This window comes from Natator depressus, chromosome 28, assembly GCF_965152275.1.
Source record: "Natator depressus isolate rNatDep1 chromosome 28, rNatDep2.hap1, whole genome shotgun sequence".
NCBI classification, from domain to species: Eukaryota; Metazoa; Chordata; order Testudines; family Cheloniidae; genus Natator; species Natator depressus.
The window spans coordinates 7,030,998-7,055,901 of NC_134261.1; the positions used below are offsets into that span (position 1 = coordinate 7,030,998).

Below are 24,904 nucleotides of genomic sequence, written 5' to 3' on the forward strand. Positions count from 1 at the left end.
GCGGATGTAGCTCAGTGATAGAGCGCATGATTTGCATGTATGAGGCCCTGGGTTCGATCCCCAGGATCTCCAGGTTCTCTTTTCACGCTGCTGCTTTACTCAGGCCCAGCAGGGATGTGGCCCAGCAGTCTCCCTGCAGGAGTTTCAGTCCTGCTCAGTGAGGGGCAGGTGCCCATTGCACAGAAGGTCTGTGGGGGTTTCTGCTCCTAAGTCACCTTGGTACTTTTAAAAAGAAAAGGAGGACTTGTGGCACCTTAGAGACTAACCAATTTATTTGAGCATAAGCTTTCGTGATCCACAGCTCACTTTATCGGATGCATACTGTGGAAAGTGTAGAAGATCTTTTATACACACAAAGTATGAAAAAATACCTCCCCCACCCCACTCTCCTGCTGGCAATAGCTTATCTAAAGTGACCACTCTCCTTACAATGTGCATGATAATCAAGGTGGGCCATTTCCAGCACAAATCCAGGGTTTAAAAAGAACGTCTGGGGGGGGAGGGGAGGTAGGAAAAAACAAGGGGAAATAGGTTACCTTGCATAATGACTTAGCCACTCCCAGTCTCTATTCAAGCCTAAGTTAATTGTATCCAATTTGCAAATGAATTCCAATTCAACAGTCTCTCGCTGGAGTCTGGATTTGAAGTTTTTTTGTTGTAATATCACAACTTTCATGTCTGTAATCGAGTGACCAGAGAGATTGAAGTGTTCTCCGACTGGTTTATGAATGTTATAATTCTTGACATCTGATTTGTGTCCATTTATTCTTTTACGTAGAGACTGTCCAGTTTGACCAATGTACATGGCAGAGGGGCATTGCTGGCACATGATGGCATATATCACATTGGTAGATGTGCAGGTGAATGAGCCTCTGATACTGTGGCTGATGTGATTAGGCCCTGTGATGGTGTCCCCTGAATAGATATGTGGGCACAGTTGGCAACGGGCTTTGTTGCAAGGATAGGTTCCTGGGTTAGTGGTTCTGTTGTGTGGTGTGTGGTTGTTGGTGAGTATTCGCTTCAGGTTGGGGGGCTGTCTGTAGGCAAGGACTGGCCTTTCTCCCAAGATTTGTGAGAGTGTTGGATCATCCTTCAGGATAGGTTGTAGATCCTTAATAATGAGTTGGAGGGGTTTTAGTTGGGGGCTGAAGGTGACGGCTAGTGGCGTTCTGTTATTTTCTTTGTTAGGCCTGTCCTGTAGTAGGTGACTTCTGGGAACTCTTCTGGCTCTGTCAATCTGTTTCTTCACTTCCGCAGGTGGGTATTGTAGTTGTAAGAACGCTTGATGGAGATCTTGTAGGTGTTTGTCTCTGTCTGAGGGGTTGGAGCAGATGCGGTTGTATCGCAGAGCTTGGCTGTAGACGATGGACCGTGTGGTGTGGTCAGGGTGAAAGCTGGAGGCATGTAGGTAGGAATAGCGGTCAGTAGGTTTCCGGTATAGGGTGGTGTTTATGTGACCATTGTTTATTAGCACTGTAGTGTCCAGGAAGTGGATCTCTTGTGTGGACTGGATCTTGTGTGGTCAATTGTTTAAGTCAATATTGTCTCAGATGTTCTGGGGAGAGAATTCCACAGTAAGTGATTTTGCATTTTTGCAGGACATCAGACCCCCTGGGGAGAAGCTCCTCAAAGAAAATGTGGCCCCAGGAGTGTCAGAGAAGGGAATCACTGTTTGCCTTACAAGGTGGGTGAGGGAAACCCTGCAGGGACTTAGATTCCTCCAGAGTCTGATGAAACCATTGGTGGGGAAAGTCCGGGGAAGCCGAGGAGGAGAAGGAGAGGTAAAAAGGGCTTACAGCTCTTGTGCAATCCCCATGCTCCCAGCAGAAGGGTCCAGGGGGTTCAGCACTTTGGCTGCTTGTTGAGGACACAGAATTCAGAAGATGGCAAAGCTCAGAGCCCCGTTACATGGAGTCAGAATGCAATCAGGTCACAATGAGGGGTAGGAAACTCCCTCCCTTGCTCTCTATGCCAAAGTTCCTATCAGCTCAATGTCCTTCCCAGAAGAAGGCCCAGGTCGGCTGCTGAGAGGGTTGCAATGGGGTCAATGAAGGCAGAGGAGGATTGTTCCTCCTGGGTTTTCTCTGTGTTGCTCTGTGATCCTAGTGGAGGAAGCTGACACAGCATTTGAGTTTGTTTCAGTGGCTTGGGTTGGGCTCAGGTTGTGACCCTGAGCACAGGGGTTCCTGCCCGCTCTGCTCTTAGCCGCTCAGGGAATGGACAAAGGAGCAGCTTCAGAAATTGGACAGAAAATAGTCTAAGGAAGTGCAGCACAGCTGAGAAGAACAAGAGCCTCATCCTCTCCCTGGTGGTCTAGTGGTTAGGATTTGGCGCTCTCACCGCCACGGCCTGGGTTCAATTCCCAGTCAGGGAAAAGTGACTTTACAGCAAAACACCTTAATTTATCCTTCACTTGCAATTTTAACAAATTGATGCTTTTTCCCTGACTCCCCCATCTTCTATGTGATCTTGGCAAGGGCTTTGGAGACCATATCAAAATCAAAGCTTCCCACTGACTAGGAGCAGAACGTGGACATGTTTCCACTGTGCACCTCGATGTCCACAAATAGGTGCAAATTCTTGTTCCCCCTTGCTAGCTAGCCTAACCAATGTTATAACAACAGTAATAGACACTCAGGTTGACCCAAGATGTCAGTTTTCTTGCTGAAACAAAACCAAAAAATCATTTTGGGTCAACCAAATTATTGCAGCAAATAAAATATTCACGCAAAAAACTTTCGTCCCACTCTATATACCAGTCTTTGGAAGTAACCATCTCGGCAAAACTGACCATTAGCCTCTTCCATTCCTGAGGTCTAGCTGCTGTCGTGTTCTAAGCATAGATGATGGGCCTTTCACCTGTTGGCCACTGGTTACTACCTTGCTCAGGTAGCTACTGATGAAAGGCAATGTGGTTTAGTGGCTGACCTACTTCTATCCCTCTGCCCAACTAGGGGTGTTTGTTTCACATTGCATGTAAAAATACAATCAATGTATTTTGTTGATACCTAAATCTGGGATCAAGCTGAAACATTGTGATTGTAAGTTAATGACAAAATCTCTGCTGAGTTCGACAGAAGGAAGGTTTTCTCATCAGGTTCTAGCACACGATAAAAGTTCTGAAGGTTCTTCGGGCTTCCAGACACATGGGCCAGAATTTTCAGAAGGTCTCACCCCCACCCCTAGAGCCAGATTTTCAGAAGAACTCAGCTCCCAATTGGGCAATAAGCATTTTGGCCACATTTTCAGAAAGGCTCAACACACTGAGGGCTGAGCTATTTTGAAAAGAAAAGGTGGTTGAAGTTGTGGGTGCTGGTTGCTTGGCCGTCTGGCCCACCATGCAGGAGTTTGAGGTTCAACATTACTTTCTCAGAATGGTAGCAATCATCTTTTATTCCCTTAAAAAGGGAGCAGGGAGACGACATATAAAAATCAGCTGTGCTTTAGAAAGTCTCTAGAAGTTGAAAGAGATATGCAATCTCCGCCTCCCTGGAAAGTTCACAACAAGTTAAAGAAAACTGAGATTGATAAGTGGCTTGACTAACAGTGACAGGCTGGCCGAGTGGTCTAACGCATCAAACTCAAACCTGTGTCTTTCCGTCATTTGTGTTCTGGGCTCCATATGGAGGTGGGCATTCAAATCCCCTTCCTGATACAATTGTTGCCTTCTACCTGAGAAATAGCCTCATTTCAACCTCTCCTGTAACATTACAACACCAACTGCTTCGTATTCCTATGATAGAAGTTGGAGGGAATTCAAAAGTGGTGCATTCAGGGCACCTAGTTGAGGTCACGGGTGGCCTAGTTATAAGCTAAGGTTGTTCAGTCCTGTCTGGGAGGGTAAGCTCTGGAGAACACGGATCATCTGGAGATTTCTGAGGGGAAGCAGGAACAGCTGATCCAGCCGGCGGAAGACAGCCATCTAGGATCCTAAGGACATATTTTGGCATCTAGGGACTGAGAAGTAAATCTCAGAACAGAGAGCTGAGGTGGTGCTGATGACTATTTCCTGCGGCTAAGGCTAAATGGAAGTGTGTACATCTAGGAACAAGGAATGTCAGCCACGTATACAGCAACAGCGGGATCTCAACTAGGAGTTGAAAGGTCATTTTACCTCTCTATTTGTTGTGCCCACTTCATCCAGTTCTGAGGTCCCCAGTCCAAGAAGGAGGATGAAACATTTGAGAGGAGAAAGAAGAGCCATGAGAAGGACGAAAGGCTTAAAAACCCCGCCTTGCTGTGACAGTCACAAAGAGCTCAGAAAAGGTTTAGGGGATGACGATCTCACTCCCTAAGTACCTACATGGGGAACAATACTTACTAACAGGCTCTTCAATCGAACAGACAAATGTATAATGTGAGCCAATGGCTGGAAGTGAAGCTAGACACATTCAGATTGGAAATAAGGCGTGCTTTTTGACAGGGAAGGTAATTAACCATTGAAAATCTTACCCAGAGTCCTGGTGGATTCTCCATTCCTGGAAATTTTCAAATCAGAAGTGGATCTATTTTTTTTAAACGGATCTGTTCTAGTTGAAAAGGAATTCTTTGGGGGCAGGTTTCGGGCCCGTGCGAGACAGGAGGTCAGACTGGGTGTTTACGAAGACCCCTTGTGGTTTTAAAATATGGGAAACAAAGCCTTAAATGACAAACGCTTTATTCTGTGAACCAAAAGGAAGCGCTTCCCCTGGCTCTTTTTCTCATTTTGTAAACAAGGGCTTGGAATGTCAACTCTCAGTGAAACTTTGCCTTTAAACTGAATTAGGTGAATTTTCCAGCTCTTGATCCTCTGAGTCCAAGGAAGAATCCCTGAAAAGCAGGTGAGGTTTCAGGTAAGAATTTCATAGGTTAATTTGAGGCCATCCAAGAGTGAACACTTAGGTAGGGAACAAGTGAGAATTTGTTGATTGAGAAAAATTCCTGGTGAAAATTGGCAAAGCTGTGGATCTTTTTAAACATTCCAGTGAATTTACACATGAAGATACAAACAGAGAGAGAAACACAGAGAGAGAAAGAGAAAACCACACACTGCACAGGCCCATGCAGGCATTAACAAAAACCAGACCCACACACAAACCCACACAGCACACAGAGACATATGCACATAAGGGAAAGCCACACAAAACATACAAAGAACAAATCCACACATGAAACATACAGAAAAAGCACACAAGACGAAAGCACAAAAACCACATTCCAAAAGAATACGAAGCAAAAAACAATTTGCCGGCAAAAATCAAACACACGCACACAAAACTATGCAAGGCATCCACAGAAATCACACAGGACCCACATGCTCATCAACCCGACAGACAAAAACCACATGAACATATCGAAAGCCAGGCAGGGTTTGAGTCTCACAGCCAAGAGGGAGTGCAGGAAGGTGGTTTGGGGAGCAAAGGTTGAGGGGGAAGTCAGGGGCTCTAGAATCACAGGATGGGCAGTGCTCTGGGCTCTGCTTGATGCCTCCTCACACAGGGTGCGGATAGAGAATGGAGCCTTGTAGATCTGTGGAATCTGCCCTGCACTCTGCAGACGAAGAGAACCCGGGTGTCTTCTGAGCCGGAATTGTATTTTCCGCCGGGCAAGATGAATGGCAGAAGCCATTACTTAAAGAAAGCTGATGCTTGAACTCACAACCTCAGCATCGCTCCTCTCTAAGTACTAGGAGCTAACCCATTGCACCGCTGGAGCCCAGATGGGGGTGAGGGGTGTATAAGCCAAAATGAATCCACGCTAAAGGCCACATGCAAGTGAGCTGGGTGGTATCCTTCTGTCTGATAGACCTGGGACCTGCCTTCAGCTGCTGATAGGACGGTTGGTGCTTTGAAGCCACCCAGTGCTGGAACTTCTCATTGGTGAGGTTAAGGAGACTTTTAAGAAGAAAGTCTCTTCCATTCCTGCCGAGCTCCATTTGTCTGCTGCGGCCCTTTAGGCTCTCTGCTCCCCTGTTGGGGAGATGCAGAGACAAGCCCCCATCTTGGTGAGTCACCGAGAGGCTGTATCCAATGGAGTGTGTGGGGGAGAGGGGTGGGGTAGGGCTGGATTGGGCTCAAGGGAATAAGGTTGTGTGTGACAATGGGCAGGTTTACCCTATAACAGGGATCGACGCTCTGAGATCGATCCACCGGTGGTTGATTTAGCGGGTCTAGTAAAGACCCTGCAGATTGCTCTCCAATGGACCCCTGTTCTCTACCCCCAATAACAAGATTAAGGTGTAGGCCCCACTGGAACTCAACCTAAGGTACGTCTACTCCAGCTACGTGAATAATGGAGCTGGAGTTGAGTAGCACAGGTAAGCCCCCGAACATCGTGGTGCCGGTGACTGACTCGGATGGATCGCATGGGATAGGTGAGTGGCAGCCTGTAAGCCCCCATCCCCAACAGTCCGCACAGCTGCTTGGAGGGGGTCTCGCGAACTCTCATGATGGCAGTTGCGGGTTCTGGCAAGACAGGGTAAAGGATTTTTTGGATAAATGGATAAGGAAGAACCAGGGCCCATACTAGGTGCAGGGGTCACCCTGGGATGAGATGAAAAAGGAAATGGAGGAAGTGTTCAGGGACCCAGAGGGATGGGGGGTGGCTGAGGAGCCCACCCTCCTTGGTGTATGGGTCGTGGAAGAAGGTCCCTGCCCATGGGGACTGAATGCCTTCCAGGGAAAGGAGACACTTCAGTCCGCTTGTGAGAGGTTCGAAGTGAGGGTAGCATTACAGGAAGCTGCCAGGAATCTTTCAAGTTTGGTTCTGCTCCAGCAAGGACTGCTGAAGGGTTGTAAATTAGTTAGGGGTGGTGAAAGATGATTTGGCACAACAGGGTTTGAAGTCAAAAGCAGAGTTAACAGACGACCTTTCGAGACATAATTCCCTGACATTACCAGGACCTCCAGTTCTCCCTGGAAACAAGCAGGGAGAACTGGAGGTCCTGGTGATGTCAGGGAATTATGACGTGATTGAATAACAGAGACTTGGTGGGATAACTCACATGACTGGAGTACTGTCATGGATGGTTATAAACTGTTCAGGAAGGACAGGCAGGGCAGAAAAGGTGGGGGAGTAGCACTGTATGTAAGGGAGCAGTATGACTGCTCAGAGCTCCGGTACGAAACTGCAAAAAAACCTGAGTGTCTCTGGATTAAGTTTAGAAGTGTGAGCAACAAGAGTGATGTAGTGGTGGGAGTCTGCTATAGACCACCGGACCAGGGGGATGAGGTGGACGAGGCTTTCTTCCGGCAACTCGCAGAAGCTACTAGATCGCATGCCCTGGTTCTCATGGGTGACTTTAATTTTCCTGATATTTGCTGGGAGAGCAATACAGCGGTGCATAGACAATCCAGGAAGTTTTTGGAAAGCGTAGGGGACAATTTCCTGGTGCAAGTGCTAGACGAGCCAACTAGGGGGGAGCTTTTCTTGACCTACTGCTCACAAACAGGGAAGAATTAGTGGGGGAAGCAAAAGTGGATGGGAATCTGGGAGGCAGTGACCATGAGATGGTCGAGTTCAGGATCCTGACACAGGGAAGAAAGGTAAGCAGCAGGATACGGACCCTGGACTTCAGGAAAGCAGACTTTGACTCCCTCAGGGAGCGGATGGGTAGGATCCCCTGGGGGACTAACATGAAGGGGAAAGGAGTCCAGGAGAGCTGGCTGTATTTCAAGGAATTCCTGTTGAGGTTACAGGGACAAACCATCCCGATGAGTCGAAAGAATAGTAAATATGGCAGGCGACCGGCTTGGCTTAATGGTGAAATCCTAGCGGATCTTAAACATAAAAAAGAAGCTTACAAGAAGTGGAAGGTTGGACATATGACCAGGGAAGAGTATAAAAATATTGCTCGGGCATGTAGGAAAGATATCAGGAGGGCCAAATCGCACCTGGAGCTGCAGCTAGCAAGAGATGTCAAGAGTAACAAGAAGGGTTTCTTCAGGTATGTTGGCAACAAGAAGAAAGCCAAGGAAAGTGTGGGCCCCTTACTGAATGAGGGAGGCAACCTAGTGACAGAGGATGTGGAAAAAGCTAATGTACTCAATGCTTTTTTTGCCTCTGTTTTCACTAACAAGGTCAGCTCCCAGACTGCTGCGCTGGGCATCACAGAATGGGGAAGAGATGGCCAGCCCTCTGTGGAGATAGAGGTGGTTAGGGACTATTTAGAAAAGCTGGACGTGCACAAGTCCATGGGGCCGGACGAGTTGCATCCGAGAGTGCTGAAGGAATTGGCAGCTGTGATTGCAGAGCCCTTGGCCATTATCTTTGAAAACTCGTGGCGAACGGGGGAAGTCCCGGATGACTGGAAAAAGGCTAATGTAGTGCCCATCTTTAAAAAAGGGAAGAAGGAGGATCCTGGGAACTACAGGCCAGTCAGCCTCACCTCAGTCCCTGGAAAAATCATGGAACAGGTCCTCAAAGAATCAATCCTGAAGCACTTATATGAGAGGAAAGTGATCAGGAACAGTCAGCATGGGTTCACCAAGGGAAGGTCATGCCTGACTAATCTAATCGCCTTTTATGATGAGATTACTGGTTCTGTGGATGAAGGGAAAGCAGTGGATGTATTGTTTCTTGACTTTAGCAAAGCTTTTGACACGGTCTCCCACAGTATTCTTGTCAGCAAGTTAAGAAAGTATGGGCTGGATGAATGCACCATAAGGTGGGTAGAAAGCTGGCTAGATTGTCGGGCTCAACGGGTAGTGAAAATGGCTCCATGTCTAGTTGGCAGCCGGTGTCAAGTGGTGTGCCCCAGGGGTCGGTCCTGGGGCCGGTTTTGTTCAATATCTTCATAAATGATCTGGAGGATGGTGTGGATTGCACTCTCAGCAAATTTGCGGATGATACTAAACTAGGAGGAGTGGTAGATACGCTGGAGGGGAGGGATAGGATACAGAAGGACCTAGACAAATTGGAGGATTGGGCCAAAAGAAATCTGATGAGGTTCAATAAGGATAAGTGCAGGGTCCTGCACTTAGGATGGAAGAATCCAATGCACCGCTACAGACTAGGGACCGAATGGCTAGGCAGCAGTTCTGCGGAAAAGGACCTAGGGGTGACAGTGGACGAGAAGCTGGATATGAGTCAGCAGTGTGCCCTTGTTGCCAAGAAGGCCAATGGCATTTTGGGATGTATAAGTAGGGGCATAGCGAGCAGATCGAGGGACGTGATCGTTCCCCTCTATTCGACACTGGTGAGGCCTCATCTGGAGTACTGTGTCCAGTTTTGGGCCCCACACTACAAGAAGGATGTGGATAAATTGGAGAGAGTCCAGCGAAGGGCAACAAAAATGGTTAGGGGTCTAGAGCACATGACTTATGAGGAGAGGCTGAGGGAGCTGGGATTGTTTAGTCTGCGGAAGAGAAGAATGAGGGGGGATTTGATAGCTGCTTTCAACTACCTGAAAGGGGGTTCCAAAGAGGATGGCTCTAGACTGTTCTCAATGGTAGCAGATGACAGAACGAGGAGTAATGGTCTCAAGTTGCAGTGCGGGAGGTTTAGATTGGATATTAGGAAAAACTTTTTCACTAAGAGGGTGGTGAAACACTGGAATGCGTTACCTCGGGAGGTGGTAGAATCTCCTTCCTTAGAGGTTTTTAAGGTCAGGCTTGACAAAGCCCTGGCTGGGATGATTTAACTGGGAATTGGTCCTGCTTCGAGCAGGGGGTTGGACTAGATGACCTTCTGGGGTCCCTTCCAACCCTGATATTCTATGATTCTATGATTCTATGATTCTGATGTGCCCAGCCCTAAGGCTCTGGGTCCTGGAGGTGGGTATCACTGGGGGCCTGTTGTCTGCAGACCAGTGGGGGTGGGGGGTGTCTTGGGGAGGTGGGGCAGGGGGTTAGATGCTGCCTGGTGCTGTGCCAGGGGCTCTGTCTGGGATTGCCCAGCTGGCTCCTGGGACCATTGCCATGCCCAGTGCCCAGAGCTGTGGTGGGGCGGTCCCTGGCGCAGAGCGAGGGGTCCTCCTGTAAAGCGTCAGGGGGTCCTGCTGGGAGGAGGAGGGGGTCCCAGGCAAATGGCCTGGCAGATCCTGGTGGAGGGCAGGTGAGGGTGCTAGGCAGTCAATGGGGAAATCCCAGGCAGGCAGTGAGGGACTATAAAATGACTCTACACAAACAGCCCCCCACCCCATTTCTCCTCCCATTTGCAGGAGCAAATCCAGCCATGGGGGAGCAAACAACCCAGGAATGAGAGTTTCCTAGCAGACAGGCATGGAGAGGGCACAGGGAAAAGGAGACAGAGAGACTGAAAGGGTCCGTGGGATAAAAGAGTTTTTAAAAAATGTGTCTGTGGGCTTATCCTGGCAGGAGGGGCCAGGTCTCTGCTGTAATAAAGAGACTGAGCATTTTCTCAGCACGGCAGAATCTAGGATCTTGCTCTGCAGGGAAAGAGCCTGGGGGAAGCGTGATGTGAAATGAACTAATGCCCGTTCCTAAACCTCCACAACGGCCCTTCTCGCCCGGCCAGGCTGCAGAACGACGCTCACGTTTCGTTCCGGTTCATCCCGTCCTCCCACGGGACAGGGGAGCGACATGGGTGCAGAGGAGCCAGCTCAGGTAGGGATTACTGGGGGGGTTCTGATTTGTTCCTGCAGGAGGGAGAGGGACAGCAAATACGCCGGAGAGGGGAAGGTTTGCACCGTCTGGTTTGGAGGTTGGAGGGGGCAGGAAATGCACAGGGAGCAGAAAGGGAGGAGGCCAGGGGGTGGCAGACCTGCTGGGAGTTGTTTAATAAGTGGCCTAGATTCGAGGAAGAGACCCATGAGGTTGGGAGGTGGAAATGCTCCAATTTGGTGAACAGAAAATAACCGAGCTACATGGGGCTGGGACAAAGGCCCAGACTCCTAGTGCTGGAGCCTGAGCCAACGAACCAGCGGGTGCCTTGAAATATGAAGGGGGCAGCCACCAGTCAGGCTTAGGGGAGATTCCCCTGCCTCATATCCAGCTCCTGACAAGGAGGAGGGTGTTGGGCTTCCGACAAGAGATCTCTCTCTGGACCTTGCTCGGGGCAGCATCTCCTGTATCAGTCTGTGGCTAGTAGGTGTGTGATGGATCTGCTGGGAGAGAGGAGGGGCTCTCTCTTCGTCCCTCACCCTGGTGTTTCCTGGGTGCTCTGAGTGGGGTGGGGGTGGGCCTCTGTTGACTGCGATCCACCCAGAGTTTCCGTTTGATTGGCTCCTCTCCCCCACGAATAGTGGGGCTGTGAGTGGGGCAGCAGGTCCTGAGTGTGGGGCTCTTGCTCTTTCAGGGGCCGGTGACGTTCGAGGAGGTGGCTGTGTATTTCACCAGGGAAGAGGGGGCTCTGCTGGACCCCGCTCAGAGAGCCCTCTACAGAGACGTCATGCAGGAGACCTATGAGAATGTGACCTCGCTGGGTAAGGGTTCCCGTCCCCTCGGTTCTTGGAGGGGGAAATGAAGAGATGAGGTTCACCCCACCCCCACAATGCCACCTCTGCTCTGTCCTGTTCCAGCATCACCCCAGCGTGCCAGTGACACACACACGACCAGAGACCCTCCCCGGCTGCAGAACACTGTGGGGACAGAGCACAGGGGCAGTACCGCACAGTGTCCAATATCTCCTGTTTGCACAAGTAAAACGGGGGGGTTAGGTCCAGCATAACGAACAGAAGCTTCCTACCCCTGGCCTTCTCTCAAACCCTGAGCCTTCTCCACCCAGACCAGAATGTGCTTGGGGAGTAACAAGCAGTCTGCTGGAGTCAGGGCTGCTGGTCCAGGGTTACTGATCACACAGACACTCGGGGCGTCCTTGAATGCTGGCTGGGGGAATCCAGACAAGGGAGCTCCAGCATCAGAACATTGAAACTCACCCAGGACTACAGATGACACAACTCCTCACCGCTCCGGATTGCACCTGTGCATGGGAAAATGGCCTAGGTTGCTGGTGAAAATCCTTGAGACCTGGAGAGTTGCTCCCCCCATCCCCATGTGCAATAGCCACAATCTCTCTTCTCTGCAGACTTGGTTATTTGAGTCCCTCATTCCTGAAGTCACATGACCCCGATTCTAATTCTTATTTGTCACATTCTGCTTTTCTAGACTATTTAGAGTCTGTTGCTTCTGAATGCTAGTTTCTAATTTCCCAGTGTTCTCCACACCCAGGGATTTTCCTACTCCCTCCCATTGCACTGGACTCACTAGGTTCCCTAGTATTTAAGAACGGCCACACTGGGACAGACCAAAGGTGCATCTAGCCCAGTGTCCTGTCTTCCGACAGTGACCAGTGCCAGGTGTCCCAGAGGGAATGAACAGAACAGAGAATCATGAAGTGATTCATCTCCTGTCACCCATTCACAGCTTACGACAAACAGAAGTTAGGGACACCATCCCTGCCCATCCTGGCTCATAACCATTCACGGACCTGTCCTCGATAGCTTTCTCATGGTGGTTTTTTTTTTTTTTTTTGTAACCCTATTATAATCTTGGCCTTCACAACGTCCTCTGGCAAGGAGTTCCCCAGGTTGACTGTGCATTGTGTGAAGAAATATTTCCTTTTGTTTCTTTTAAACCTGCTGCCTAATAATTTCATTGGCTGATTCCTAGTCCTTGTGTTATGAGAAGGAGTAATTAACACTTCCTTATCTACTTTCTCCAGAGCAGTCTTGATTTTATCGACCTCTCTCATATCCCCCCTTTGCCTCTTTTCCAAGCTGAAAAGTCCCAGTCTTTTTCATCTTTCCCCATACAGAAGAGTTTCATACCTGTAATCATTTGGGTTGCCCTTTTCTGAACCTTTTCCAATTTCAATCTATCTTTTTTTGAGATGGGGCAACCACATCTGCACGCAGTATTCGAGATGTGGGTGTACCATGGGTTTATATAGAGGCGATATGATATTTTCTGTCTCATTATCTATCCATTTCAGAATGATTCCCAACGTTCTCTTTGCTTTTTGACTGCCGTGGCACACTGAGTTGATGTTTTCAGAGAACTGTGCACAGTGACTCCAAGATCCCTCTGTTGAGAGGAAACAGCTCATTTAGACCCCATCATTTTATATGTGTAGTTGGGATTATGTTTTCCAGTGGGCTGCAGTATGGTGCTATCCTGACATCTAGTACTGCTGAGATCCTGCATTCAGTGATATCCCTGCCCTTCCTGTTCCCTTTCTCATAAAACAAGAAGAGCATCCAAATGCATATTTACCTTCATTCCCTCAGCGGTCCTCATGGGAATCCCTGATCGGTTCCAAAGTGTATTAAAACCTTTCTTAAAGGGTTACCTCTTGGTGGTTATCAGGTCCTGTGAGTTTGTAGCCCAGAAAGACCCCCCTCAGTCAGCTCAAACTCAGCTGTTTCTCCCCCAAAAGTCTGTCGTCTTCAGTCTCCTGAATGAGGGGAAATCCGTCACTACCCCTTTCTGCGTTGGGTAAAGCTTCAAAAGGTGGAGCTCTGCATAACTAGCCTTGAGATCTGGCATTCATCACCCCGTAGTGATACCAGATGGCACAGGAAACCCATCCCGCAGCCCTTCCTGGTATCATCTGGCGCATCTCGGCATCATAGTCTGTGAAGAATTCATGCTTTCAAGGGCTGGCTTAGATATACAGATGATAGTCATAATTAGGGCAAGAGTTTGCAGGCAATGAAAACAGAGTAATTGACAAACGTGAGCAATATCTAATCCTTTAAAGCCTGAAAGTGCCTTGGGGGGAGGGGACAGGAGCCAGCTGTGTGGGGGAGGTGGGGCCCAGACACTGGGCATTGAGAGCCTAGAGCCAGCTGTGCGCTGGAGAGACGGGGCATGAACCAGCTGTGTGCAGGGGAGATGAGCAGGGGAGAGGTGCTGTGGACACGGCCGGGAGCAGGTGTGAGTGCCGTCCTCTCTGCAGCATGATGAGAGAGCCTGGCGTCCCACTGCTGATCCCAGACTTGTATGAGGAGGGAAGAAATTGGCAGCAAGTCTCGATCGCAGCCAGCCTGTGCCCTGGGGAGGAGTCGGGTGTCTCCAGGGAGAAATCTGGGGGGTTGTGACCCTGCATGCCCCACCCACCCTCTGATCAGCAATTCCAGTTATTAACGGTGATTCCAGAAACGAAGAGTAATTTCGGGAAAAAATGCAGTCCTAGCGACAATTTCTGGAAAACACTGGCCCTAGTCGTAACATTAAATCCGATAGTCTCAAGATATAGGCCTGTGTTGATCAGATCTGTCGCTCTGCCTTCACGGAGTTCACTCTGCTGGTGGGTTCTACCCCTTCCCCCATTCTGTGTCTGCCTTGTCTATTTAGATTGAAACTTCTTCAGGGCACGGGCCATCAACGCTTCTCGGTTTGTACTGTGCCTAGCAAAATGAGGACCCACTGTTAGTTGGCCCTTAGGCACTAAAGTAATGAATATGATTTATAATAATCATCTCCTGACACTTTGAGCCAAGGAAGCCGGCCTTGGGATGTTACTACTTAAAAGTGAGCTGGGCTTAAAAGCATGGAATATTCTTTGTGACAAGTATCCCACAAATTCCACTGACCTCCCTTGGTTTCTTTGCCTTGAGCAGGGTTTCCAGTTTCCAGAACTGACGTCATCTCGCAGCTGGAACGAGGGGTGGAGCCGTGGGTCCCAGACCTTCATGGCTTTGAGAAAAAAGTGCTCCCGAGAGCTGCCTTCTCAGGTGAGGCATTGGTTAAACCAACCCCAAAACTGTCGGTGAATACAGGAAACATTTGGGATGCCCTACAAAGACCTTGTGAGCTCTCCAAGTTGAGGATTGTTCCCTGCAGATGTGGAATCATTAGGCAGAGGTCACTCATGGCTTCCCACCTATCCTGACTGACAACTGGCAGCAGGTCCCTCCCCAATCTCGCTGTCCCCTGAGATTTCTTCTGAGATACGGACCCAGAACTGATCCCTTCCTTTCTCTCCTCTGGGGAAGGTTTAAGGGAAAATCAGCTCCTGAGAGGTTTGATCTGTCCTGTACGCATTTTGGTTTCTTCATCCCTTTTTCCATTCTTCTCTCTGAGATTTCCTTTCTCTCTGGCGCAGGCAGAGACTTACGTCTGGATTCTCTCTGTCTCCCATCAGATGTTGGGATGGTGAGTGAAAACGAGGAGGAACCCCAGCAGGAAGATGCTGAGCGAGTAGAAGCACATGGGATGTTCTCAGGAAGGTCCAAAGGGAATGATTCTGGGAGCTATGCACGCCCAGAAAAAACAAAAGGCTGTGAGAGTCAGCAGAGGCCAGAGGAAAACTTCAGTAGCCAGTCAGACCTTATTACACGTGAGAGAATGAACTTGGAAGGAACACGCTACACGTGCCTTGAGTGTGGGAAAAGCTTCAAAGGGAGCTCTGACCTTCTCACACATCAGAGAATCCACACGGGTGAGAAACCTTATGCATGCAGTGTGTGTGGGAAATGCTTCAAGCGGAGCTCACACCTCATTGCACATAAGAGAATCCACATAGATGAGAAACCTTATGGCTGCCCTGAGTGTGGGAAACACTTCAAGCAGAGCTCACACCTTATTACACATCGGAAAATCCACACGGGTGAGAAACCTTATGGATGCCCTGAGTGTGGGAAGCACTTCATTGACAGTTCATCCCTCCTCTCACATCAGAGAATCCACACAGAAGAGAGGCCCTACACATGCTCTGAGTGTGAGAAAAGCTTCAGTTATAGCTCAGCCCTTACTGCGCATCAGCGAATCCACACGGGTGAGAAACCTTATGGATGCCCTGAGTGTGGGAAACGCTTCAATCAAAGCTCAGCCCTTATTAGACATCAGAAAATCCACATGGGAGTGATCTGTAACAAATGCCTTGACTAGGGCTGGCCAAAGGTGTTTTTTTTAAAAAAAAAAAATCACATTTGCTAATTCCCACTCAGTGATCTGAGCCCCATCTTCACCGTGGTTACTCAGCTCCCCCAGATGAGTTGCCTGCTTCTGCCTTTTGCAGCTCACCCTTCTTTGGGGTCAGTCCTGTGATCTTTTCTATCAACTCCTTTCCTTTTGAGTCGAAGGAGCGTGTGTCCCTCCAGTCAGGAATGTTCATCAGCTCCAGGTGGGGGAGAGAGGTTTGTTCCCAACAAGCTACACTGAGGCAAAAACTACCCGTGCCGTACATCCTCTAGGACTGCACATGGCGTCGGCTGCTCAAGTTAGTGATCTTCGTGTTAAAAGACAACTACAGTTGTCGTGCAGATGCAGCCGAGGTGCAGTGGTTGGCATTAGCTTTCCCCTTGACCTGACCTAAACTCCGTCACTTTTCCTAGTCTAAACAAACCCTGACCATCACAGTTATACTGTTCCCCCATTTAAAAACAATTGTTAGTCATCAAGTTCCCCCACCAGGAACATATTGTTTCATTCCCAGTTGTCACAGTTCATCAGAGCACTGTTGCTTCAGGTTTTCCTGAAGGCAGATATTTTTACTACCGTTTTCCTCCCTTTAAAATATATTGAAGTATAGCAAAGAGCGGGAACAGGGAAGGGATAGAGAAAAATGTCTTTTCCCCTCTGTAACAACAGAAGAACATCGGGTAAATCAGAGGGATTCTCCGTCGCCATCCCAATCCCCCTGTTGTTCAATTGGTAAGGTCAATATTTCCCGAAGGGGCTGGGAAGAGGATTCTCTAGTAAATGATTTGGAACTAAGCCAAACACCCGTTCATTTGCCTCCCAAAGCAGTTGTGGCCCATGCCCTGCAGGAGGTTGCTCCTGAAGATCTCCCCTTCCTAATCAGGTGCATGTTGCCTATTTGGGAAATGCAATCCCTATCTAGGTAGAGATGGGAAAAATGGAAGTGACATTTCTGTTCAGCTCACTCCTGGGACATGCTGTAAATGTGTAGGAAATGAAATCCATGAGGAATGTGATGGAGCTGCAGAAAGACACCCATTTTGAGTAGATACCTGACATTTGGTGTCTTACAGGGATTCTAAGTCGCACCTGAATTTAGTCCCTTATTTAAATCTGTGCCACCAGATTAAAGAAACAAAAGGGCATATTTGGGGGAGTTATACCTCAGTATCGCTGCTGGTATGTTGTGTGGTTGGTGAAGAATTCTACAGCAGAGAAGTGTAAAATTGCTACAACTCAGGTCAAAGATTTGACAAGAACTCAGGTAGAAATGACAGGTACGAGTGGTTGATTTTCACCCCAGAGATGGACGCTCTGGTGACCTGTGGCCGAGGTAAACTGTTTTTAGAACGCTGCTCCCTAGTAAAGTGGCATTGCTCACACTTCTACAGGATGCCGTGCTGAAACTGGGAACAACTGTCTTTTACCATTTGGATCCAAAGTTTCCTGAAGCACAGAGACAAACAGCTGATTCCTTCAGAGCCATCCCATGCCTATGGGTCCCAAATTGGCTGCCTTGCTGGACAAGAAGCACTTCCGTGTTGGTTAGATGATGGTAGCCAATGAGGGAATGTAACAGATTCCAAGTTCAGACTGCAGGATACACGAATGCTGAGTCCAGAGTCTGTGGTTTGGTCTCTTAGTTTTGCTCTTGAGTCTAATGCCTTTGTCTCACTTCTCCGCCTCCTGCTACTCTGAAAGATTAGAAAGTGTGAAAGTAGAGCACAGGTGGTTTTTCTCACGATGCAGCCTTCCCACGTAGTGTGAGACCCCTTCCACCCACACTTCTGGGAGAAGACCCAGGGAGAAATGAAGCCTCAGAAATGGAAGGCTCCTAGGTTACGGTAGAATGTGACTTCACACAGAGCTCACTGGGTGAAAATGGGAATTAAGAGAAAACTGCCCTAAAGGTTTATAGTTTGTAATCTTTGAATAAATTGTTACCAGCAACAAGAAAATTACACATGAAGTTTATTAGTGTAACGTAAGAGGCTGATTCTGTGATAACTTTCAGTGTTACAGTATAATTCAGGTTTTCTTCTAGCCCCCTCCTACTACATAGGAAATGGTGGCTAATCCTGCAATTAAAACCTGCCTCCAAAGGAATGAGAGTGGGGGAACATGTGAGAGAAATAGCGTGTAAGAGAATAGAGACCCAGTATAGACTGGAATGATTTCTATTTCAAATGGAATTTATTTGGATAAATTTTGAAATAAATCTTCTGTTGGGAAGAAAATTACTTGAGACAAGATGTGGAACCTTTTCCCCAGTGAGAGGGGAACAGCCAGAGAGTTCCCCAGGGCTCTTGTTCGCAAAGCAAAGATGTCACCTTAGGCAGGAGATGTCAAGATCTACAATGGTGATGGGCGTGTGATGGGAGCTTTTCTGGGTGGTTGTTGTTTGGTTGGTTTTTTTCATGTAATTTTTGTTTTGTTTTTGCAACCAGTTATTTTTATAGGTGCTGAGGCCCCTTCTCCTTTTGAGCACAGCTCTTTAACCCTCAGGCCTGGCTCTGGAAACCTCAGAACCGGCTTTGTGTTTTTTTCATGTTTGCTATCTTTGGGGTTCGCACATCCACACGACATGCGGTTCACAGCAACGGATACTTTGAGAAACGTGCTGGGCGAAGCAGGCCTTTTCCAAACTGAGATTGGCCCAAAGTCTGCCTCAATTCAGCTGGATTGGGACACGTCTGTGTCAAAGGAGTGGTTCACACCTGATTTGCCCAGAGACCTCAGGGGAGGGGTGGTAAGATATAGGATAAGTAGGAATCAACAACAATGAAGTTAAATATAAAGGTGAAAGACCCTCACCTGGCAGGTCAACAAGCCTGTTCTGTTCATTCCCTCCAGTGCATCTAGCACTGGTCACTCTCAAGTAGCACACTGGGCTTGATGGACCATTGGTCTGACCCAGTCTATGACCAGTGTTGGGTTCTTATATAAGCCCTCTACGGCCTTGTCTACACTGGCAAATTTCTGCACAGGAAAGCAGCTTTCTGCGGTGCAACTCCCGAGGTGCACACACAGATTTCATGATGCATGATAGACAGGGGCCATGACAGGGACACACTGCAGTGCAGGGTCAAAGTGAAGGAGCTATGGCCCGCCTACCACAAGGTGCAGGAGGCAAACGGCTGCTCCATATTGGGGGCTAACTAACCCCAGCATCACAGCAAGAATCTACCTAGCATCTGGAGAAAAAATATAAATGAGAGTCAAAGACACCCCCACGTGGCCTGTCTCTTCCCCAATCTCAACACCCGGAAGATTGTCTGGAAGACTCAGAATTTGAACTGCGGAGATTGGTCCCAGGCTGAGAGGGAATTCAGTCTGTGTTTTAAGAACTCAACATTGCCTGGAGCAACCAGTGAGTGAGAAAAGCTGTTTGATCCAATTCTTGCTTAGTATATTCAAATTAGAGTTCAGACTGAGAGTCTATTTCCATTTCTACGTAACCACTTTTGACCTCTGTGACCAACACTTATACTCAGTTAAAATCTAACTTTCTGTAGTTAATAAACTTAGTTTAATATTTGATACTTACTCCTGAGTTTGTCCAAAGTGCTTGGGAAAGTTGCTCACATGACAAAGGCTGGTGCGTGTCCAGTTTATTTTTGATGAAGTGGCGAACTCATTAATGAGCTTACACTTTTCAAGAGCAGGCCGTGAGCCGTGTGAGATGGTACATTTCTGAGGTGCAAGGCTGAGGGCTGGGGAGATACGCTGGTGTCTCTGGACAATTGAGGAGTGGCTTGTAGAGCATTCCTGCAACTTAGCTGGGTGCTTTGCTGCATGTTGTTGACCAAATGATCGTAGAACCCTAGGATATCGGGGTCGGAAGGGACCTCAGGAGGTGTCTAGTCCAACCCCCTGCCCAGAGCAGGACCAATCCCAACTCAATCATCCCAGCCAGGGCTTTGTCAAGCCTGACCTTAAAAACTTCTAAGGAAGGGGATTCCACCACCTCCCTAGGTAACGCATTCCAGTGTTTCACCACCCTCCTAGTGAAAAAGTTTTTCCTAATATCCAACCTAATTCTCCCCCACTGCAACTTGACCATTACTCCTTGTCCTGTCATCTGCTATCACTGAGAATAGTCTAGATCCATCCTCTTTGGATCCACCTTTCAGGTAGTTAAAAGCAGCTATCAAATCCCCCCTCATTCTTCTCTTCCGTAGACTCAACTATCCCAGTTCCCTCAGCCTCTCCTCATAAGTCATGTGTTCCAGACCCCTAATCATTTTTGTTGCCCTTCGCTGGACTCTCTCCAATTTATCCACATCCTTCTTGTAGTGTGGGGCCCAAAACTGGACACAGTACTCCAGATGAGGCCTCACCAATGTCGAATAGAGGGGAACGATCACGTCCCTCGATCTGCTGGCTATGCCCCTACTTATACATCCCAAAATGCCATTGGCCTTCTTGGCAACAAGGGCACACTGTTGACTCATATCCAGCTTCTCGTCCACTGTCACCCCTAGGTCCTTCTCTGCAGAACTGCTGCCTAGCCATTGAGTCCCTAGTCTGTAGCGGTACGTTGGATTCTTCCGTCCTAAGTGCAGGACTCTGCACTCGTCCTTGTTGAACCTCATCAGATTTCTTTTGGCCCAATCCTCCAATTTGTCTAGGGCCCTCTGTATCCTATCCCTACCCTCCAGCGTATCTACCTCTCCTCCCAGTTTAGTGTCATCCACAAACTTGCTGAGGGTGCAATCCACACCATCCTCCAGATCATTTATGAAGATATTGAACAAAACCGGCCCCAGGACCGACCCCTGGGGCACTCCGCTAGATACCGACTGCCTACTAGACTTGGAGCCATTGATCACTACCCATTGAGCCCGACAATCTAGCCAACTTTCTACCCACCTTCTAGTGCATCCATCCAGCTTATACTTCTTTCACTTGCTGACAAGAATACTGTGGGAGACCGTGTCAAAAGCTTTGCTAAAGTCAGAAATAACACATCTACTGCTTTCCCTTCATCCACAGAACCAGTGATGTCATCATAGAAGGCAATTAGATTAGTCAGGCATGACTTTCCCTTGGTGAATCCATGCTGACTGTTCCTGATCACTTTCCTCTCCTCTAAGTGCTTCAGAATTGATTCCTTGAGGTCCTGCTCCATGATTTTTCCAGGGACTGAGGTGAGGCTGACTGGCCTGTAGTTCCCAGGATCCTCCTTCTTCCCTTTTTTAAAGATTGGCACTACATTAGCCTTTTTCCAGTCGTCCAGGACTTCCCCCGATCGCCACGAGTTTTCAAAGATAATGGCCAATGGCTCTGCAATCACATCCGCCAATTCCTTTTGCACTCTCGGATGCAACACGTCCGGCCCCATGGACTTGTGCACATCCAGCTTTTCTAAATAGTCCCGAACCACTTCTTTCTCCACAGAGGGCTGGCCACCTCCTCCCCATGCTGTGCTGCCCAATGCAGTAGTCTGGGAGCTGACCTCGTGAAGACAGAGGCAAAAAAAGCATTGAGTACATTACCTTTTTCCACATCCTCTGTCACTAGGTTGCCTCCCTCATTCAGTAAGGGGCCCACACTTTCCTTGGCTTTCTTCTTGTTGCCAACATACCAGAAGAAACCCTTCTTGTTACTCTTAATATCTCTCGCTAGCTACAACTCGAGGTGTGATTTAGCCTTTTTGATTTCATTCCTACAGGCCCGAGCACTATCCCATGGTGAAAGAATCCGAAGCCTTCTCTCCGACACCACCTGCGTAGCCATTTGTTGACTTCCACCATTCGACGGTCTCTACCCTGTCCTTTTCCTTCCACGGGGAGGATGGACGAGAACACCACTTGCACCTCAAACTCCTTTATCCTTCTTCCCAGAGCCACGTAGTCTGCAGTGATCCGCTCAAGGTCATTCTTGGCAGTATCATTGGTGCCCACGTGGAGAAGCAGGAAGGGGTAGCAATCCGAGGGCTTGATGAGTCTCAGCAGTCTCTCCATCACATCGTGAATCTTAGCTCCTGGCAAGCAGCAGACTTCTCGGTTTTCCCGGTTGGGATGGCAGATAGATGACTCAGTCCCCCTGAGGAGAGAGTCCCCGACCACCACCACCCGCCTCCTTCTCTTGGGAGCGGTGGTCGTGGAACCCCCAACCCTAGGACAGTGCATCTCATGCCTTCCAATTGGCGGAGTCTCCTTCTGCTCCCTTCCCTCAGACGTATCATCTGGTCCACTCTCCGCATTAGTACCTGTGGAGAGAACATGAAAACGGTTACTTACCTGTACCGGCGTTGCTGGTACATGGACGTTCCCTTTTTTTCTTCTGGAAGTCACATGATGCCAAATTTCTTCACCGTCCTCCTGTCCCCAATGTGCAGTCTGCTCTGAATCTTCAGAACCTTGTGCCCGTAGAAGCATATCGTGACGTCTGTCCAGGAAATCTTCAGTTTCTCTTATGCAACGCAGGGTCGATACCTGTTGCTCCAGACATTGAACCTTCTCTTCCAATATGGAGACCAGCTTGCACTTTGTACAAACAAAGTCACTTCTGTCCTGTCTCGAAAGGTCATCTGTTAACTCTGCTTTTGACTTCAAACCCTGTTGTGCCAAATCATCTTTCACCACCCCTAACTAATTTACAACCCTTCAGCAGCCCTTGCTGGAGCAGCACCAAACTTGAAAGATTCCAGGCAGCTTCCTGTAATGCTACCCTCACTTCGAACCTCTCACAAGCGGACTGAAGTGTCTCCTTTCCCTGGAAGGCATTCAGTCCCCATGGGCAGGGACCTTCTTCCACTACCCATACACCAAGGAGGGTGGGCTCCTCAGCCACCCCCCATTCCTCTGGGTCCCTGAACACTTCCTCCATTTCCTTTTTCATCTTATCCCAGGGTGACCCCTGCACCTGGTATGGGCCCTGGTTCTTCCTTATCCATTTATCCAAAAAATCCTTTACCCTGTCTTGCCAGAACCCACAACTGCCATCACGAGAGTTCGCGAGACCCCCTCCAAGCAGCTGTGCGGACTGTTGGGGAGGGGGGCTTACAGGCTGCCACTCACCTTTCCCATGCGATGCATCCGAGTCAGTCACCGGCACCACGATGTTCGGGGGCTTACCTGTGCTACTCAACTCCAGCTCCATTATTCACGTAGCTGGAGTAGACGTACCTTAGGTTGAGTTCCAGTGGGGCCTACACCTTAATCTTGTTATTGGGGGTAGAGAACAGGGGTCCATTGGAGAGCAATCTGCAGGGTCTTTACTAGACCCGCTAAATCAACCACCGGTGGATAGATCTCAGAGCATCCATCCCTGATGTAGTGTAAACCTTCCCATTGTCACACACAACCTTATTCCCTTGAGCACAATCCAGCCCTACCCCACCCCCTACCCCCTACACTCCATTGGATACAGCCTCTCGATGACTCACCAAGATGGGGGCTTGTCTCTGCATCTCCCCAACAGGGGAGCAGAGAGCCTAAAGGGCCGCAGCAGACAAATGGAGCTCGGCAGGAATGGAAGAGACTTTCCTCCTCTTCTTAAAAGTCTCCTTAACCTCACCAATGAGAAGTTCCAGCACTGGGTGGCTTCAAACCACCAACCGTCCTATCAGCAGCTGAAGGCAGGTCCCAGGTCTATCAGACAGAAGGATACCACCCAGCTCACTTGCATGTGGCCTTTAGCGTGGATTCATTTTGGCTTATACACCCCTCACCCCCATCTGGGCTCCAGCGGTGCAATGGGTTAGCTCCTAGTACTTAGAGAGGAGCGATGCTGAGGTTGTGAGTTCAAGCATCAGCTTTCTTTAAGCAATGGCTTCTGCCATTCATCTTGCCCGGTGGAAAATACAATTCCGGCTCAGAAGACATCCGGGTTCTCTTCGTCTGCAGAGTGCAGGGCAGATTCCACAGATCTACAAGGCTCCATTCTCCACCCGCACCCTGTGTGAGGAGGCATCAAGCAGAGCCCAGAGCACTGCCCATCCTCTGATTCTTGAGCCCCTGACTTCCCCATCAACCTTTGCTCCCCAAACCACCTTCCTGCACTCCCTCTTGGCTGTGAGACTCAAACCCTGCCTGGCTTTCGATATCTTCATGTGGTTTTTGTCTGTCGGGTTGATGAGCATGTGGGTCCTGTGTGATTTCTGTGGATGCCTTGCATAGTTTTGTGTGCGTGTGTTTGATTTTTGCCGGCAAATTGTTTTTTGCTTCGTATTCTTTTGGAATGTGGTTTTTGTGCTTTCGTCTTGTGTGCTTTTTCTGTATGTTTCGTGTGTGGATTTGTTCTTTGTATGTTTTGTGTGGCTTTCCCTTATGTGCATATGTCTCTGTGTGCTGTGTGGGTTTGTGTGTGGGTCTGGTTTTTGTTAATGCCTGCATGGGCCTGTGCAGTGTGTGATTTTCTCTTTCTCTCTGTTTGTATCTTCATGTGTAAATTCACTGGAATGTTTAAAACGATCCACAGCTTTGCCAATTTTCACCAGGAATTTTTCTCAATCAACAAATACTCACTTGTTCCCTACCTAAGTGTTCACTCTTGGATGGCATCAAATTAACCTATGAAATTCTGACCTGAAACCTCACCTGCTTTTCAGGGATTCTTCCTTAGACTCAGAGGATCAAGAGCTGGAAAATTCACCTAATTCAGTTTAAAGGCAAAGCTTCACTGAGAGTTGAAATTCCAAGCTCCTATTTACAAAATGAGAAAAAGAACCAGGGGAAGCACTTCTTTTTGGTTCACAGAATAAAGCGTTTGTCATTTAAGGGTTTGTTTCCCATATTTTAAAACCACAAGGGGTCTTCGTAAACACCCAGTCTGACCTCCTGTCTAGCACGGGCTCGAAACCTGCCCCCGAAGAATTCCTTTTCAACTAGAACAGATCCATTTAAAAAAAACAGATCCAACTTTGGTTTGAAAATTTCCAGGAATGGAGAATCCACCAGGACTCTGGGTAAGATTTTCACTGGTTAATTACCTTCCCTGTCAGAAAGCACGCCTTATTTCCAATCTGAATGTGTGCTAGAACCTGATGAGAAAACCTTCCTTCTGTCGAACTCAGCAGAGATTTTCTCATTGACTTGAAATCACAATGTTTCATCTTGATCCCAGATTTTGGTATCAACAAAATGCATTGATTG

General features: G+C 48.5%; 2 protein-coding genes and 1 non-coding gene across 3 annotated transcripts in view; 2 read left to right on the forward strand and 1 right to left on the reverse strand.

Moving 5' to 3' along the window:
• The window catches only part of LOC141978795 (uncharacterized), a 203,698-nt gene that overhangs the window by 65,991 nt on the left and 112,803 nt on the right, over positions 1–24,904 (reverse strand). The window lies entirely within an intron of this gene.
• TRNAE-CUC (transfer RNA glutamic acid (anticodon CUC)) lies at positions 2,303–2,374 on the forward strand. The gene has a single exon. It is a non-coding gene; the product is annotated as a tRNA-Glu (tRNA).
• Positions 6,271–15,770, forward strand: LOC141978748 (uncharacterized). The gene is made up of 4 exons (XM_074941067.1): positions 6,271–6,352; positions 10,456–10,544; positions 11,236–11,362; positions 15,025–15,770. The coding sequence occupies exons 1-4, from the start codon at positions 6,271–6,273 to the stop codon at positions 15,768–15,770; spliced, it is 1,044 nt and encodes a 347-aa protein (XP_074797168.1).